Consider the following 13,864-nt stretch of genomic DNA (forward strand, 5'->3'; position numbering starts at 1 on the left):
ACATAAAACAGTAAAATTCAGAAGCAGTTGATTAAGTAACTTTTGAGAAGAGTACACATTAAACACAACCTTTAATCCACCCTACATACATGCAACGATTGCCAGGCTGATTAATTTAAAGCGTTTCACCCTTCGGAAACTGAAATTCCAGACAATAGTTAATATGTTACAAGAAAGTTACCCAAGGTGGGGGGCAAACAGCTTACCTCGCCGTAGATTCTAAATGTTCCAGTATCTTCGTCTAGCTCAATAGCTGTAACTCCAGGAACCTTTCTAGCTTGTTGTATGTTACTACCATGTGTTCCTATTGCCAGGCCCATCAAATCTTCTCTCACAACAAATTCCTCATGAAAAGCTGCTGCAAGTTGCTTTGTGCACTAGTAAAAGAGGCAAATTATAATAAAAGATCAAAAAAAATTTTTGTACACCCATGTTCATAATATTATTCACAACAGTCAAGAGGAGAAAGCAACCCACATGTCCACTGAATGATGAATGATAAACAAAATGTGATATGTGAGTAAAACCAGAATTATTCAGCCTTAAAAAGGAAATTCTGATACATGCTATAACATGGACAAACATTGAGGACATTATGCTTAGTGAAATAAGCCAGTCACAAAAAGACAAATACTACATGATTCCACTTACAAAAGGTATTTAGAGTACTCAAATTTATAGAAACAAAGTAAAACGGTGGTGAGCTGGGGCTAGGAGGAAGGGGAAATGGGAAGTTGTTTAATGGACACAGAGTTTCACTTTTGCAAGATGAAAAGGTTCTGAAGATTGGTTGATCAACAATGTGAATACAGTTCTCAACACTATCAACTGCACACTTAAAAATGGTTAGGATGGTAAATCTTATGTTTATTTCACTATAATTTTTTTTAAAAAAGAAAAAGAACTAAGAGAAAAAGGAATAAAGGAAATTCATTTGGGGTCATATAATGGAAGGGGAAAAAAGGTTGACCCATCTATTTAATCATGGTCACAGAAAACAGTAATTCTAAAACAATTTTCCAGAATTACTGATACAGGAAGCTCTCCAATTCAGACGATTTATGTTTCAAAACTCATTCACATATCCCTTGTTTGGAACTCTTAAATTAATAAGGGCATTCGTGTACTTATCCTAAAGATAAACGTACCCCAATTTCTCTAAGACAGCGTGTGTGCACAAGTGCGTGTGGGAGGGGGTGGGGAGAACACATCTCCTAATAGTGTGGCAGCGAAGAAGAGAACAGGAATACCTTAGGATGGAGAGAAGCAATGACAGGCTCTTTTTTAAAACTATAAGCCACGTATCCTCTCTTCTTACCCAGGAGTTATAGTGAACCAGTTACTAAGGAAATGCATTGTGACTGATACAGGACAGTAAAAACCAGCAATAAAGTTCTACTGGAAATCCCTAGTGAGTTTTTAAGCTCTTTGGCACCTGTCATCCAAGTCCTAACAAATAACTCAACAGGAATTTAGCAGACAAAAGGTTATGTTTGATAAAAATAATAGAAAAAAGTAATTCTTCTAAGGACACAATGACTCCAGTTATTAGCCATAAAACAGGTCCCAAGTTGCCTTACCTAACAGTCAAGTAGTTTCAGCCTTGGAACTTGAATAATATACTCATGAAACTATATGGAACATGCAAAAAACCTTTTACAAGTAAACCCACTTACTTCTAAATGCTTAGTGGCCTCTTCATTTCTGGACATAAGCATCAACTTCGTACGAATACTTCGCAAATGCATGTCACTCAAAATATTTACTCTCTTAACAGTTGCTTCACTGGCAGACTATAAACACACAAGTTAATCACTCAAAAACTTAAATCCTTTTTCAAGGTAATACAAACACAACCTTCCACATAAGGCCTTCCTTGATTTTCGTCTACTATACTTCTCTCCTCACCTAACATGCACCGCCCCTTGCCACAAGTTAATCTTACTTTGTTTTCTTAATTTCCATATTACTTAGATCTGCTCTTCAAATTATGATTGGGGGGCGCAGGTAGAATCCAGGATCCCATATATTAAGGATTTTATGATGTAAAGAATATTATATTGATTTTTCCTCCTTACTCCAGGAGAAATTTACAAATTAACAACTTTATAACTGCAAAAAAATTTCTCCCACACTGTATTTTAATAAAGTCACTATAAAACAAGTTAGCTTTTATCTTTTGAAATATTTATAAAATCTGTACAATATTCATTATCTACCTTAAAATATGGAGTTACCTTACCAGTATCATTAGCTGTGTGGTTTCTGGATGGTAAAAAATTCTGCATGCTCCTACTGCTTTCTTAAAATCTTTATGTGCATTTTCATTAGCACACCTAGGGAGAAAGTAATTCATGGGTAAGACCTAAATAATAGGTTAAATTTAGAAGGCAATTATAATGAAAACTCAGTATTTCATTTTGACACCACCCATTAAAACTTTTGTTTGTTAAAAAGATTTTCTATCAAAGTTTTTGACTGGGCGTCTGGGGAAAAAAGTTCTTTGTAGCACTGAAAAATCCTCTTGATTCACAAATCAATTCAACAGTAAACAAAATTACTCACGCCTCTCTCAAATCCTCAGGAACATCCACTGTGCATTTAAAGAAGGTATTTTTTTTGACAGTTTTATTTTGATTGACAGGCCGAAGTCGTTCAAATGTGACTATTTCATTGTAAGTGGCATCACAAGCAGCATATTCAATGACATAAAACTAAAAGACATCAAAATATTTTAAAAATCCCATCTGAACAAAAATAATGAGCTTTAAATGAAGTTCTAATTACCTTGCTCAGCTTAACCAGTAGACCCTCCCCCTTGTGGCACAAATACTAAAGCACAGCTTAGTTACATCAATCTGATCTGCCTAAACTAGATTATACATTCTTACAAGCATGAACTATGGTGGTCCTCACACACCTGCGTTATTTATACCTCTGGAGAGCAGCTTTGGTGTTTGCAAATCCAGAACACAAATATAAATTACTGGTCTCATGACTTTTTGAAAGGCATGATTAACTATTTCTGAAGTAGGCTTTTAACAAATAAGAGTTAGAGTAACATCTACAGAACCAGGAGTGGAGGTATTTCCTTGAAAATCAGTCACAAAGCAAGTTTCAACATCACTTACTTCTCCTTTCATCATTCGAACTTTAGCCAACCACCATCCACATGGTTCTTGATCATTTGCTCTTGAATACACCTGACAAGGAAAAAAATGCCCTTATTCCTTCATCCAAAAAGATTTCAACACTATAGACAATGACTTATTATAAGCGTAAACTTCCATTAAAATCAAGAATCAAAAATTTTATTGTGAAGAATACAAAGAATAGCCCCTGCTCACTGCAACTAGAGAAAGCCCGCGCACAGCAACAAAGACCCAACACAGCCCAAAATAAATTAATTAAAAAAAAATATTGTGAGCAAAATGAAACTGGTGTACTTAACATGATTTAATAAAAGTTATATACACTTAAATTTTACTACTGAAAAATAAAACTGAACCCTCTTTGGGCAATTTGGCTCCTTGGAAATCGAATTCCAAATTCAAGAGGGTTTACTAAACATAAGTATTATTTTTTTAAAGAGATTTATTTATTTTTATATATTTTTTTGGCTGCATTGGGTCTTCGTTGCTGCACAGGCTTTCTGTAGTTGTGGCGAGCAGGAGCTACTCTTCATTGCGGTACGCAGGCTTCTCATTGCAATGGCTTCTCTTGCTGCGGAGCATGGGCTCTAGGCGCGGAGGCTTGGTAGCTGTGGCTCGCGGGCTCTAGAGCGCAGGCTCAGTAGTTGTGGCGCACGGGCTTAGATGCTCCGTAGCATGTGGGATCTTCCTGGACCAGGGATGGAACCCGTGTCCCCTGCATTGGCAGGCGGATTCTTAACCACTGTGCCACCAGGGAAGTCCCAATAAGTATTATTTTAAAGAAACGCTTCTTACAAGACAGTTTTACATAGTGTAAAACATAGGTCTTTCAGTTTCTGTCAACACTGTTCATCTTCGAGCATGGCATTCTGATGATTCAAGTATCAGAAGTAAGGATAAGCTAGAACCTTAATAAGATGTATTTTAAATCTGTTATCAGTATTTATAAAATGTTGAAATTAAGAACTGTTTTTAGAAAGTTTTTAAGATTTCTTCCTATTTTAAAATTCCTTCAAAGTATGACATTTAAATCCCTTGCTGAGGAACTTAAATGTACTAAAAGTCTAACAAAAAAATTATACACACATTTAGTCCATCTAGCAGAGTACATACCTTACAAAACCTCCTATGCAAAAAAAAAACCCTGTATCTTACGTATTCTATAATTACCAAGTATTTTGAAATATAATACATTAGAAAAGTTTCCATTGAGAATTAGAGTTATTTCTTACGACACAGCAGTTTGTTTGATATATTTTCAATACATGAGAAAGTGGAGGGGGGGCGGCTGGGAAGAGATGAATAAGAAACACTCACAAAAATCTTGATTAAACTAAGGTTGCCCCTACACAGGTGGACAGAGAAATCTACCAATCAATACATGTTAACAGCCATTTGTGAAATAATGTAAACAACTACTGATAGGCAAACAGTTTTGGAAAGCCTGAAGCTTCTATCAAGATGATAATGAGAGTAATCTTTGAAGTGGTGGAATACTGGAACTAAAAATAAATAAGCCAAAACTTCATGATCAACTTTACTGCATACCATGATTAGAGAAAAGCTGAGGGGAAAAAAAAGCCTATATACCAATGAAGCTCCAGTGAACTCAATTTTAGCTTCTGCATTTCTTATATGAGTAAATCTAACTATTTCTTGACTCTATCCTTTCTTCAGATCTTCCAAAATAAAAGAAATTTTTACCTTTTTTTAAGAATAGAATAAAACTCATTCTGTCTTGCAATTGTTATTAAGCATCCAATGAACCCTTACATAAATCTAAGACAGAATCCAGGAACCTTATTTTTCCTACATCCTAAAATACTCTGCCATCTTCTGTGACTAGAAAGAAACAGATGACGAAGAAATGCACATTAGTCAATCCAATTGGTTAAATATGAGAGTGGTGTAATTATAGGGCAAAGATGCTAACATTCTATTCGATAAAATTAGAAGCCATCAGAAGTTCCAAAATACAATCGACCCTTGAACAACAAAGGGGTTAGGGGTATCAACCCTCCATGCAGTTGAAAGCTGAGTGTAACACAGACGGCCTTCTGTATATGCAGTTCCACATCTGCAAACTCAACCAACCACTGATCATGCAGTACTGTAGCATTTTCTATTGAAAATAATCTGAGTGGGAATTCCCTGGTGGTCCAGTGGTCAAGACTCTACACTTTCACTGCTGAGGGCCCAGGTTCACTCTCTGGTCAGGGAACTAAGACTTCCACAAGCCGCACGGGGGGGATCCGCGTATACATGGACCCATGCAGTTCAAACCCATGTTGTTCAAGAGTCAACTGTATCCTTAAACCACTGCATTCTGATAATTCAAGTGTGTAAGATGAAACAGAAGAAATGATAAACTAGAACATACCAGAGATGGACTTTATGATATCAGCATTTACAAGATGGGTATGTTCTGGGTTTACCCATGATAGCTGATGAGCAATAAGTTAATATTCAGAAAACTTTGCTCATTTTAGGTACATGTATCGTCAAAAACCAGGAAAACATGAAAACTTGGATTTCTTTGTTTAAATGCTTATTAAAATATCTAATAATGTTTATCTTCACCATCCTTTTATTCTTACTTCTGTAAATTTACATGTAAAATGACTTAAAAATAGAAAAAATAATAAAAATGGCCCATTAGACTCAAATGGTAAGTGCTATTTTCCCTAGTATACTGAGAATTAAAAAAAACAAAAAGAAAACCCTGAGAACAAGAAGGAAAGTGCCCTTTCCAAGCACTATCTTAGAAAGGCAGTTCAGCTAAACAGACTGGTGTATCTCTTGTTGATCTACAGTGGATGGGTGCCTCAAGCTTGAATGCTGAAAAATGCGTCTTAAAATAAACTACCTGTTCTGTTTCACCAAAGAATAACCGTCTAGGAATCTGGCTTTCTATGTAAGTTTACCTACAAAAAAGAATAAAACGTTGTGGACTGTCTTGCAGCTTTAGTTCTCACTGAACATTAAAATGCTGGATTCCATTTTATACTTACATCCATCTCTGTAAACTTCATTAATAACTGATCCCTGAAAGACAAAGCCTCTCTCATAAAGCCAAATTAATCTAAGTTCCTGGCTCAAATCAAAATGCTATGAATTTGCCTCCACTTTTGTGTTGTGGGTCAAATAACATCCTTTACAAAATGAACAGTGTACTCAACACAATAAAAAGTCGTTTTAATAACCAAGTGTTAAAACCGCGCCCTAGCATACTATGTCCGAGATGTAGATTACTGAATTTATTTATGACTACATCATTGGAGTAAAAGCACCTCACAGAAATTCCCTTACTTCAGATTTCAATTCACTTAAATCCCCAAACTATTCCAAGAAAGCAATTCACACTCTAAGGCAATGGCCCTCATTTCTCTAACATTCTAAGTTTCTTCAAATCCAAGAAAGAGCTTTAAAAAAAGACTAACGAGTGCCCATGAGAGACCTAAAAACACAACAGTACCCAGATTGAAGAAGGCTACAGTTTCATGGAAGAATTAAATTCCAAAAGCCTATTTCAGTATTCTTTCTACCAAATGAATCCAAGTCAAACCTTACTGGCCTCCAAATTCCAGCACACAACCAAATTATGACTTAAATGGAATTCCAGTCTGGATCCTAATGTTATCAGCTTTTCATTCAAGTTAATAATGTTCAACGATGCCTTTCAAAGTTATAACCAAATAGAAATAATGTGAACACCACCAGCAGACAATTTCTACCAGTTTTTACCTAATTCCAAATAATGTTAAGCATTAAACTGAATGCTTAATCATAATGACCTGTTTTACAACTACATGAAAGACATTTATTGAGTACTATTCATATCTATTTTATCTCATTACAATCTATGAAGAAATAGAAAATGTACATTAGGAAAGCAAGCTTAACATCTAGAAAACACTAATGTGATTTATCTACTTACACAACAGTTATTATCTCATTAGTATTTGTGGCTGATACTTTAACAAATGGGTTTCATAAGTCTTGGAAACTGCCCATTCCCCAAAAGAAAAAGATAAAAGTAATAAAGAATATGTTCACCTATTCTTTAACGTATGAGCATTCCCAAGCACTAAGACTAACAATGCTGACTTCATATTATGAGAAAGACTAACTACAGACAGCTAAAATTTTCAGACTGGTTGCAAGAATCAAACTGATACATTTTTAAAGGTAAGATGTAAATTATACATGTATATTGTATTTGTCTTATAAGTAAAATACTAAATTAAAAAACTGTACGGTAAGGGGGCTTCCCTGGCAGTCCAGTGGTTTAAGACCCTGTGCTTCCACTGCAGGGGGACTCGGGTTTGATCCCCTGGTCAGGGAACTAAGATCCTGCATGCCATGCGGCATGGCCAAATTAAAAAAAGAAATTGTAAGGTAAGGGAGTGTTCTACATCAAATTATTCTTAATCCCTTTATTAAATTTCTCTCAAGGGACCTATCCCAAGATTATAACTAAATTATAAAGATGTAGAACCATAATGTCTGACTATCTGCCATGAAAGATGGAAGGCGTATGTCACAAGAACAAAAACTTGCCTATCCGTATTTCAACCAGAAGACTTCACAATTCAAAAAAAAAGTTTTTATATATCAAATATGTTAAGCCCAAGAGGAAGAACTTAAAAAGTCTTATAAAATTACCTATTAGCTTGAGATGTCAGGCTTCCTATGTAACACGTTTGTGTGTGTTACTAACTTGCTGAATAAGGTAGGCATCTTATAATAAAAAATAAGGCACCTCACATGTGAAATCACTGAGGAAAAACTCTTTCTACTGCCCTTCCAATATCCCAGAACATTATACTACATATTCAGCTTAAGAGAATCTAAAGAACTCTTCATTTTCCCATCACCTCCAACTTTACAAGCTGAGAATTATTTTCTTAGCAATCTTTTTTTTTGGCCATGCCACGCAGCTAGCCTGTGGGATCTTATTTCCCTGACCAGAGATCGAACCCAGGCCCTCAGCAGTGAAAGCACAGTCTTAACCACTGGACCACCAGGGAATTACCAATTTTCTTAGCAATCTTTAGTTAACAAAATCAACTATTAAGCAGACACTTATCAAAAAAAATTAATTATATTAAATACTTTAAAGATTTGAAAATATATGCCAGTTTTTATCAACACAAAGCCACCAATTAGGTTTAAAAATAAACCTTTGAATCTTAGACTTTTCAAAACCAACTTTCTATTATAAGCCATATAGTGTCTTCTTGAGGCCACTACCAGACACTAATTTATGTTTTATAATTTCATCTAAGTCTCATAAATTGGCTGGAAAGGGCAAGCCTGATGTAGCCAAACATGTTTGTAAAGTAATAAAATTTTAGAGTAAGCCATGTGAAATCGCCAATATTTAACCATACCTGACCTACAAGAATGGAAAGTTCATATGGCTGAATTTTTTAATTATTATTATTTTTTAATAGAAGCATAGTTGACTTACAATATTGTGTTAGTTTCAGGTATACAGCAAAGTGATGCAGTTTTGTATATATATATATATGTGTATATCTGTGTGTGTGTATATATACATATATATATGTGTATATGTTCTTTTTCAGATTCTTTTCCATTATAGGCTATTACAAAATATTGAATATAGTTCTCTGCACTATACAGTAAGTCCTTGTTTATTTTATATATAGTAGTGTGTATCTGTTAATCCCCAATTCCTAATTTATCCCCTGCCCCTTCCCCTTTGGAAACCCAACTTTGTTTTGTATGTCTGTGAGTCTGTCTAGTAAATAAAAATAAGTTCACTTATGTCATATTTTAGATTCCACATATAAGTGAGATCATATGGGGACTTCCTGGCGGTCCAGTGGTTAAGACTCCACATTTCCAATTCAGAGGGCATGGGTTCAATCCCTGGTCGGGGAACTAAGATCCCACATGCCACCTGGCGCAGCCAAAATATTAAAAAAATAAAAATTAAAAAAAATAAGTCATATCATAAAACATTTGTCTTTGGCTTACTTCACTCAGTATGATTATCTCTAGCTCCATCCATGTTGCTGCAAATAGCATTCTTTCATTCTTTTTTATGGCTGAGTAATATCCCATTGTGTATGTATATATACGTGTGTGTGTGTGTGTGTGTGTGTGTGTGTGTGTACACACACACCATATCTTCTTTATCTACTCATCTGCCAATGGACATTTAGGTTGCTTCCACGTCTTGGCTATTGTAAATAGTGCTGCTGTGAACACTGGGGTGCCTATATCTTTTCAAATCAGTTTTCTCCAGATATATGCCCAGGAATGGGATTGTTGGATCATATGGTAATTCTATTTGTAGTTTTTAAAGGAGCCTCTATACTGTTTTCCATAGTGGCTGCACCAATTTACATTCCCACCAACAGTGTAGGAGGGTTCCTTTTCTCCACACCCCCTCTAGCATTTATTATTTGTAGACTTTTTGATAATGGCCATTCTGACTGGTGTGAGGTGATATCTCATTGTAGTTTTGATTTGCATTTCTCTAATAATTAGCCATGTTGAACATCTGTACGTTGGCCATCTGTATGTCTTCTGGAAAAATGTCTATTTAGGTCTTCTGTTGTATGGCTGAATTTTAGATAAATGCCTGGACAGCTTAATGAAAAGCTCCATTCTGGATCATTTCTGTTCTAAATCAATTACTAATGGCCAAATCATAGTCACCTTTCCATTCTTCAAAGAGGAAGGGTTCCTAGAGCTGCAAAAGAACAAGAGTTGGGAATGTGGCACAAAATTGACAACACCCTGTAATACAGCATGACATATTAGAAAGAATAACATTCAGGACAAAAACTTACACTGGTTATTCAACTTCCTAACCTTCAGGCTACATGAACCTTGGAAAGGTTAATTAAAGTATTCATAGAGTTTAGAAGAGGCCCTCAAGAGACTATTATGTCAAACTGATAGAATGTGTTTAAAAAGCCAGTTAGTTATATATATATATTATATGGGTTAGTGTCAGCTGTTATCACTGCTATTATAGTATTTACGACTAGCACAAAAAGAACAGTAGCCAATGACTTAATTAAAAAAAAAATCAATATACTATGCAATAAATTACCCTAAAAAGAATCAAGTTATATTAAAAACCTAAATACTCTTTAAAAAAAGGGGGGGCATCTCTGTAGAAGTACTAAAATGGGTTATCTTGGAGGCCACACCAGGAAAACTGGCAGATCTGAATCTGGGAAAATTGGCAGATCTGAATAAGTAAAAATATAAATTCTTAATGGCAAAAGCCACTAAAGCACAGCTTTTTAAAGAATGCCTGGGAGAAAACACAATATATAACAGGAACTTACCCATAAAATGTACACATTTCCAACATCGAAAACTACACGGGCAAAAAATAAAATAGATAATAAACAGAACAAGGGGCTAACAGCCAATAAACTAATTTAAAAGACACTCCATATCACTAGTAATCAAGGTTCAGAAAACAGAGAAGACAACAGCTTCCTTCTATCATGTTTATGAAAACTTACAGATGAGATTAATAATAATCCAGCCAGTCAATCTATGAGGAAACAAACACCTTAATGTATTAGCAAAACTATGAAGTGGTCATTCAAAAAGCACTTTTGGAGGACAAAATGGTATATTCTGCTATTATCAAAATTTTCAATATACATGCCTTTGATTCAGCAATTGAACCACCAAGATTTATACTAACAGAAAATGCTTTATATAAGGACATTAACTCTTGCTTTTTTTGGGGGGGGATGGTAAAAGCAAAAAACAACTTTCAATGATTTCAACAACTTCTAATTATGATACACCTATACGGAGAAGTATCATGGGGTGGTGAGAAAAAATGAGGTTAAATCTGTATGTGCAGACTTGAAAATGTCTATGGTATCTTAATTAACTGACTACAAAAATCACAAATAAAATGTATTCCCAATTTTTGTAACTTAAAAAAAGCACACATATTCTTTATAAATTCAAAGAAAAGAATCTAAAGAGACATCTCTTAAATGAGATTTAAGCTGGGGTGGGCAGATAAGCACACCTACATACCTACACTAAGAGGAAAGGTTCACTTTTTACTTTATGTAACTCTGTATCATTTCACTTTTTATATTAAGCTTTGTTACTTTGAATTTGGGAGGTAGGGAGCTTACATAAAGTTATTTGGCTCAAAATATAAAGCACTAACAACCATAATTCCTAAGCATTCATTCCATGGCATAAGAATAAATTCCTAACGCTGGCAAAAAAGCAAAACAAAAAAAGAAATCCACAGGTGGCAAGATTAATTTTAAACTTCTTCCCTATATAAATTTTCAAAAATTCCAAAAGCACAAAAAAATTACAAAGTAACAGTAATATCTTAATTCCAGACCATGATTCTCATTAATTTTAAGGAACAAATTTCACCAAGACTGAACCATAAAACAGAAAGTGAAATAAAACACTCTGTAATCATCAATTTCCAAATCATTCAATAAAGTTTTGTATACAATTGGGGAGGCGAGCCATAAAGATGGTCCAGGAACTGGACAGGATCTTCCCAGATTGAGACTGAGGAAAGCACACTGTAACAACACCCTCAGCACTCCAAGTTTTTCCTTTAAACTGAGCCTTTACATTAACAATAACTGTCTGAACAACAATTTTTAAAATATGAAAAGCACTACTCAGAAATGATCGCCACACATGTGGCACCCTGACACAATTAAGCTTATAACATGCTTTGATTTAGCAAAAGCAGAAGGATGCTTGCTCTAATTACCTAGAGCAAGAATTAAAATCTAGGCAAAATTTTAGAAAGTGAGTTCAAGTTGTTAGGGGTTAAAGTCCTACAATTTGACTTTCTAGCCTAACATCTACAATTAACTCAAAAGAAAATTTACCATTAAAAAAATTATGAAGAATAAAAATGGCAATTAACTAAATGAGTTCATGTGCAAAGCACTCAGAACAGTGTATGGCACAAAGTACATACTGTTAAGTGTTTCTAGATAGCTGTTTCATCACTAAAGATTGACCCATGTTCCCAGTTCTCCTACCCCAGCCTACATAAATTAGGTACAAATGAGATTTGAAAATCTCTTTCAACACTATCAAGACAACTCCTTGTGAGAAATACATTTTAGCATATTTGAGCTCCTTGGAGGTATCAATTTCTTAAAAATCGAAAATCAAATTTTCTCTCTCCAACAAACTCATTATGCTTCTATTTGACAATTTCCAAGTTTCTTTTTACATAACAGCAGGCATGTTAATCAAAAATAAATATAAGACAGACATTCAAGACCTACTAAGTGTGAAAAAAGCAAGATACAAAGAAGCAGTAAAATTTTTATTTTTTTAAAAGAGAAAACAGGAAGAGCCTGAGAATATGTAAACCATGAAATGTGGTTTTTATCTCTGGGCAGTGATTTTGGTTTTTTCCTTTTAAATTTTTCTGAATATTTCTAGAATATTCAAAAAGGCAGTATGCTAATTATAATATTTCATATTGTTACACAGGAACTATATTAATGATCACTACAATAAAGGATAGCTACTAATACTGTACAAAGATACTGAGGAAAAAGCACAAGGCAAAACAGCCAAAAAAAAAAGGAAAATAATGACCAACGTCATATAGTTGTCTCTGCCAGAATCTGTGCAAAACTCAAATGCACTATCGTCTTTAGTTCTCAAATTATTTTCACTTTAGTCATTAAAAACAAAAAAACTTGACCAAGGCTACAAACCTAAAAATGGTAGCATTGAGACATTAATCCCAGTTCTGGCTCCAAAACTCAAGCATTGCTACATTACACAGCCATTACCAATAGAAAGAATGGAGAAAAGGAATTAGATTTATTCTCTAACAGCTAAACAGATTTTCCAACAAGAATATTTATTTGAAACAAAAAAATATGCACACAAGAAAATAAACTTGTAAATACATACCTCTACTTCATCTCCTTCACTAATTTCTTTTTTTATATCAGGTGGTGGTGGTAATCTAACTTCATTAAATGGAACCTGGCGTTCCGGTTGCCAACTGAAGGATTAGAAAAGGAATTAACAATTTTAAAATACATTATTCTAATAGCCCCTAATACAGAAGCTATGTAGTCTATGCTTAGTACTGTATATTTTTCAAATCAATCATTTAGCTGTCCCCAAAGAAAAACAACCTCTGTATTAAATCTTTTTCCAAGTAGTTTGCTGAGATAGAACAGATTTTGCATGGCTCTTGGTGAAGTTTATAAATAGTTAACATCATTGACAATTATATATTGCTTCCAAATTACTCATCCTAAGGTAACAGTACATACATTATTCTGCAAATGAAGTAGGGTAAGTTCAGAGTAACGAACTGCTATAGTGGGATCAACTTATTACAAACACTTTTGCCACTCAATGATTTATTAAGGAACACAATTTCAGAGATTATAAAATATAAGCTGCATAATTTCTTAGTGTACATGTTCACAGAAATATAGAAAACTACTCAATTATTCTGAATAGCTAAAGGATTTAATTTTCTTACACAGACAGAATTTCTTTTCTACAATGAACACATACATTGTAATTAAAACCTAGAAAAAACTTACTTTTAATCTTTGTAGCAAATACGAATGTGTTAAAACTACTACTTGAGCTGCTGCTTAATTTTTTGTGGGTTGTATTTTATAACTAAGTTGATAAAGCTAAAATGCTTTCCTACTTTAAGTTCT

At 34.3% G+C, this 13,864-nt stretch overlaps 1 protein-coding gene across 5 annotated transcripts in view; it reads right to left on the reverse strand.

The window, feature by feature from the left end:
* FXR1 (FMR1 autosomal homolog 1) overlaps positions 1-13,864 on the reverse strand; it is a 57,120-nt gene that overhangs the window by 25,203 nt on the left and 18,053 nt on the right. For all 5 annotated transcript variants that reach the window (XM_029214117.1, XM_029214115.1, XM_029214113.1 and 2 more), the window contains exons 3-8: positions 13,092-13,185; positions 3,132-3,203; positions 2,566-2,714; positions 2,243-2,336; positions 1,677-1,793; positions 207-377 (exon numbers count right to left, since the gene is read on the reverse strand). In XM_029214117.1, the coding sequence (XP_029069950.1) occupies positions 207-377; positions 1,677-1,793; positions 2,243-2,336; positions 2,566-2,714; positions 3,132-3,203; positions 13,092-13,185 (697 nt within the window). The remainder of the gene's footprint in view (positions 1-206; positions 378-1,676; positions 1,794-2,242; positions 2,337-2,565; positions 2,715-3,131; positions 3,204-13,091; positions 13,186-13,864) is intronic.

This window comes from Monodon monoceros, unplaced genomic scaffold (assembly GCF_005190385.1).
Source record: "Monodon monoceros isolate NGI ecotype Baffin Bay Population unplaced genomic scaffold, NGI_Narwhal_1 Super_Scaffold_11, whole genome shotgun sequence".
Lineage (NCBI taxonomy): Eukaryota > Metazoa > Chordata > Mammalia > Artiodactyla > Monodontidae > Monodon > Monodon monoceros.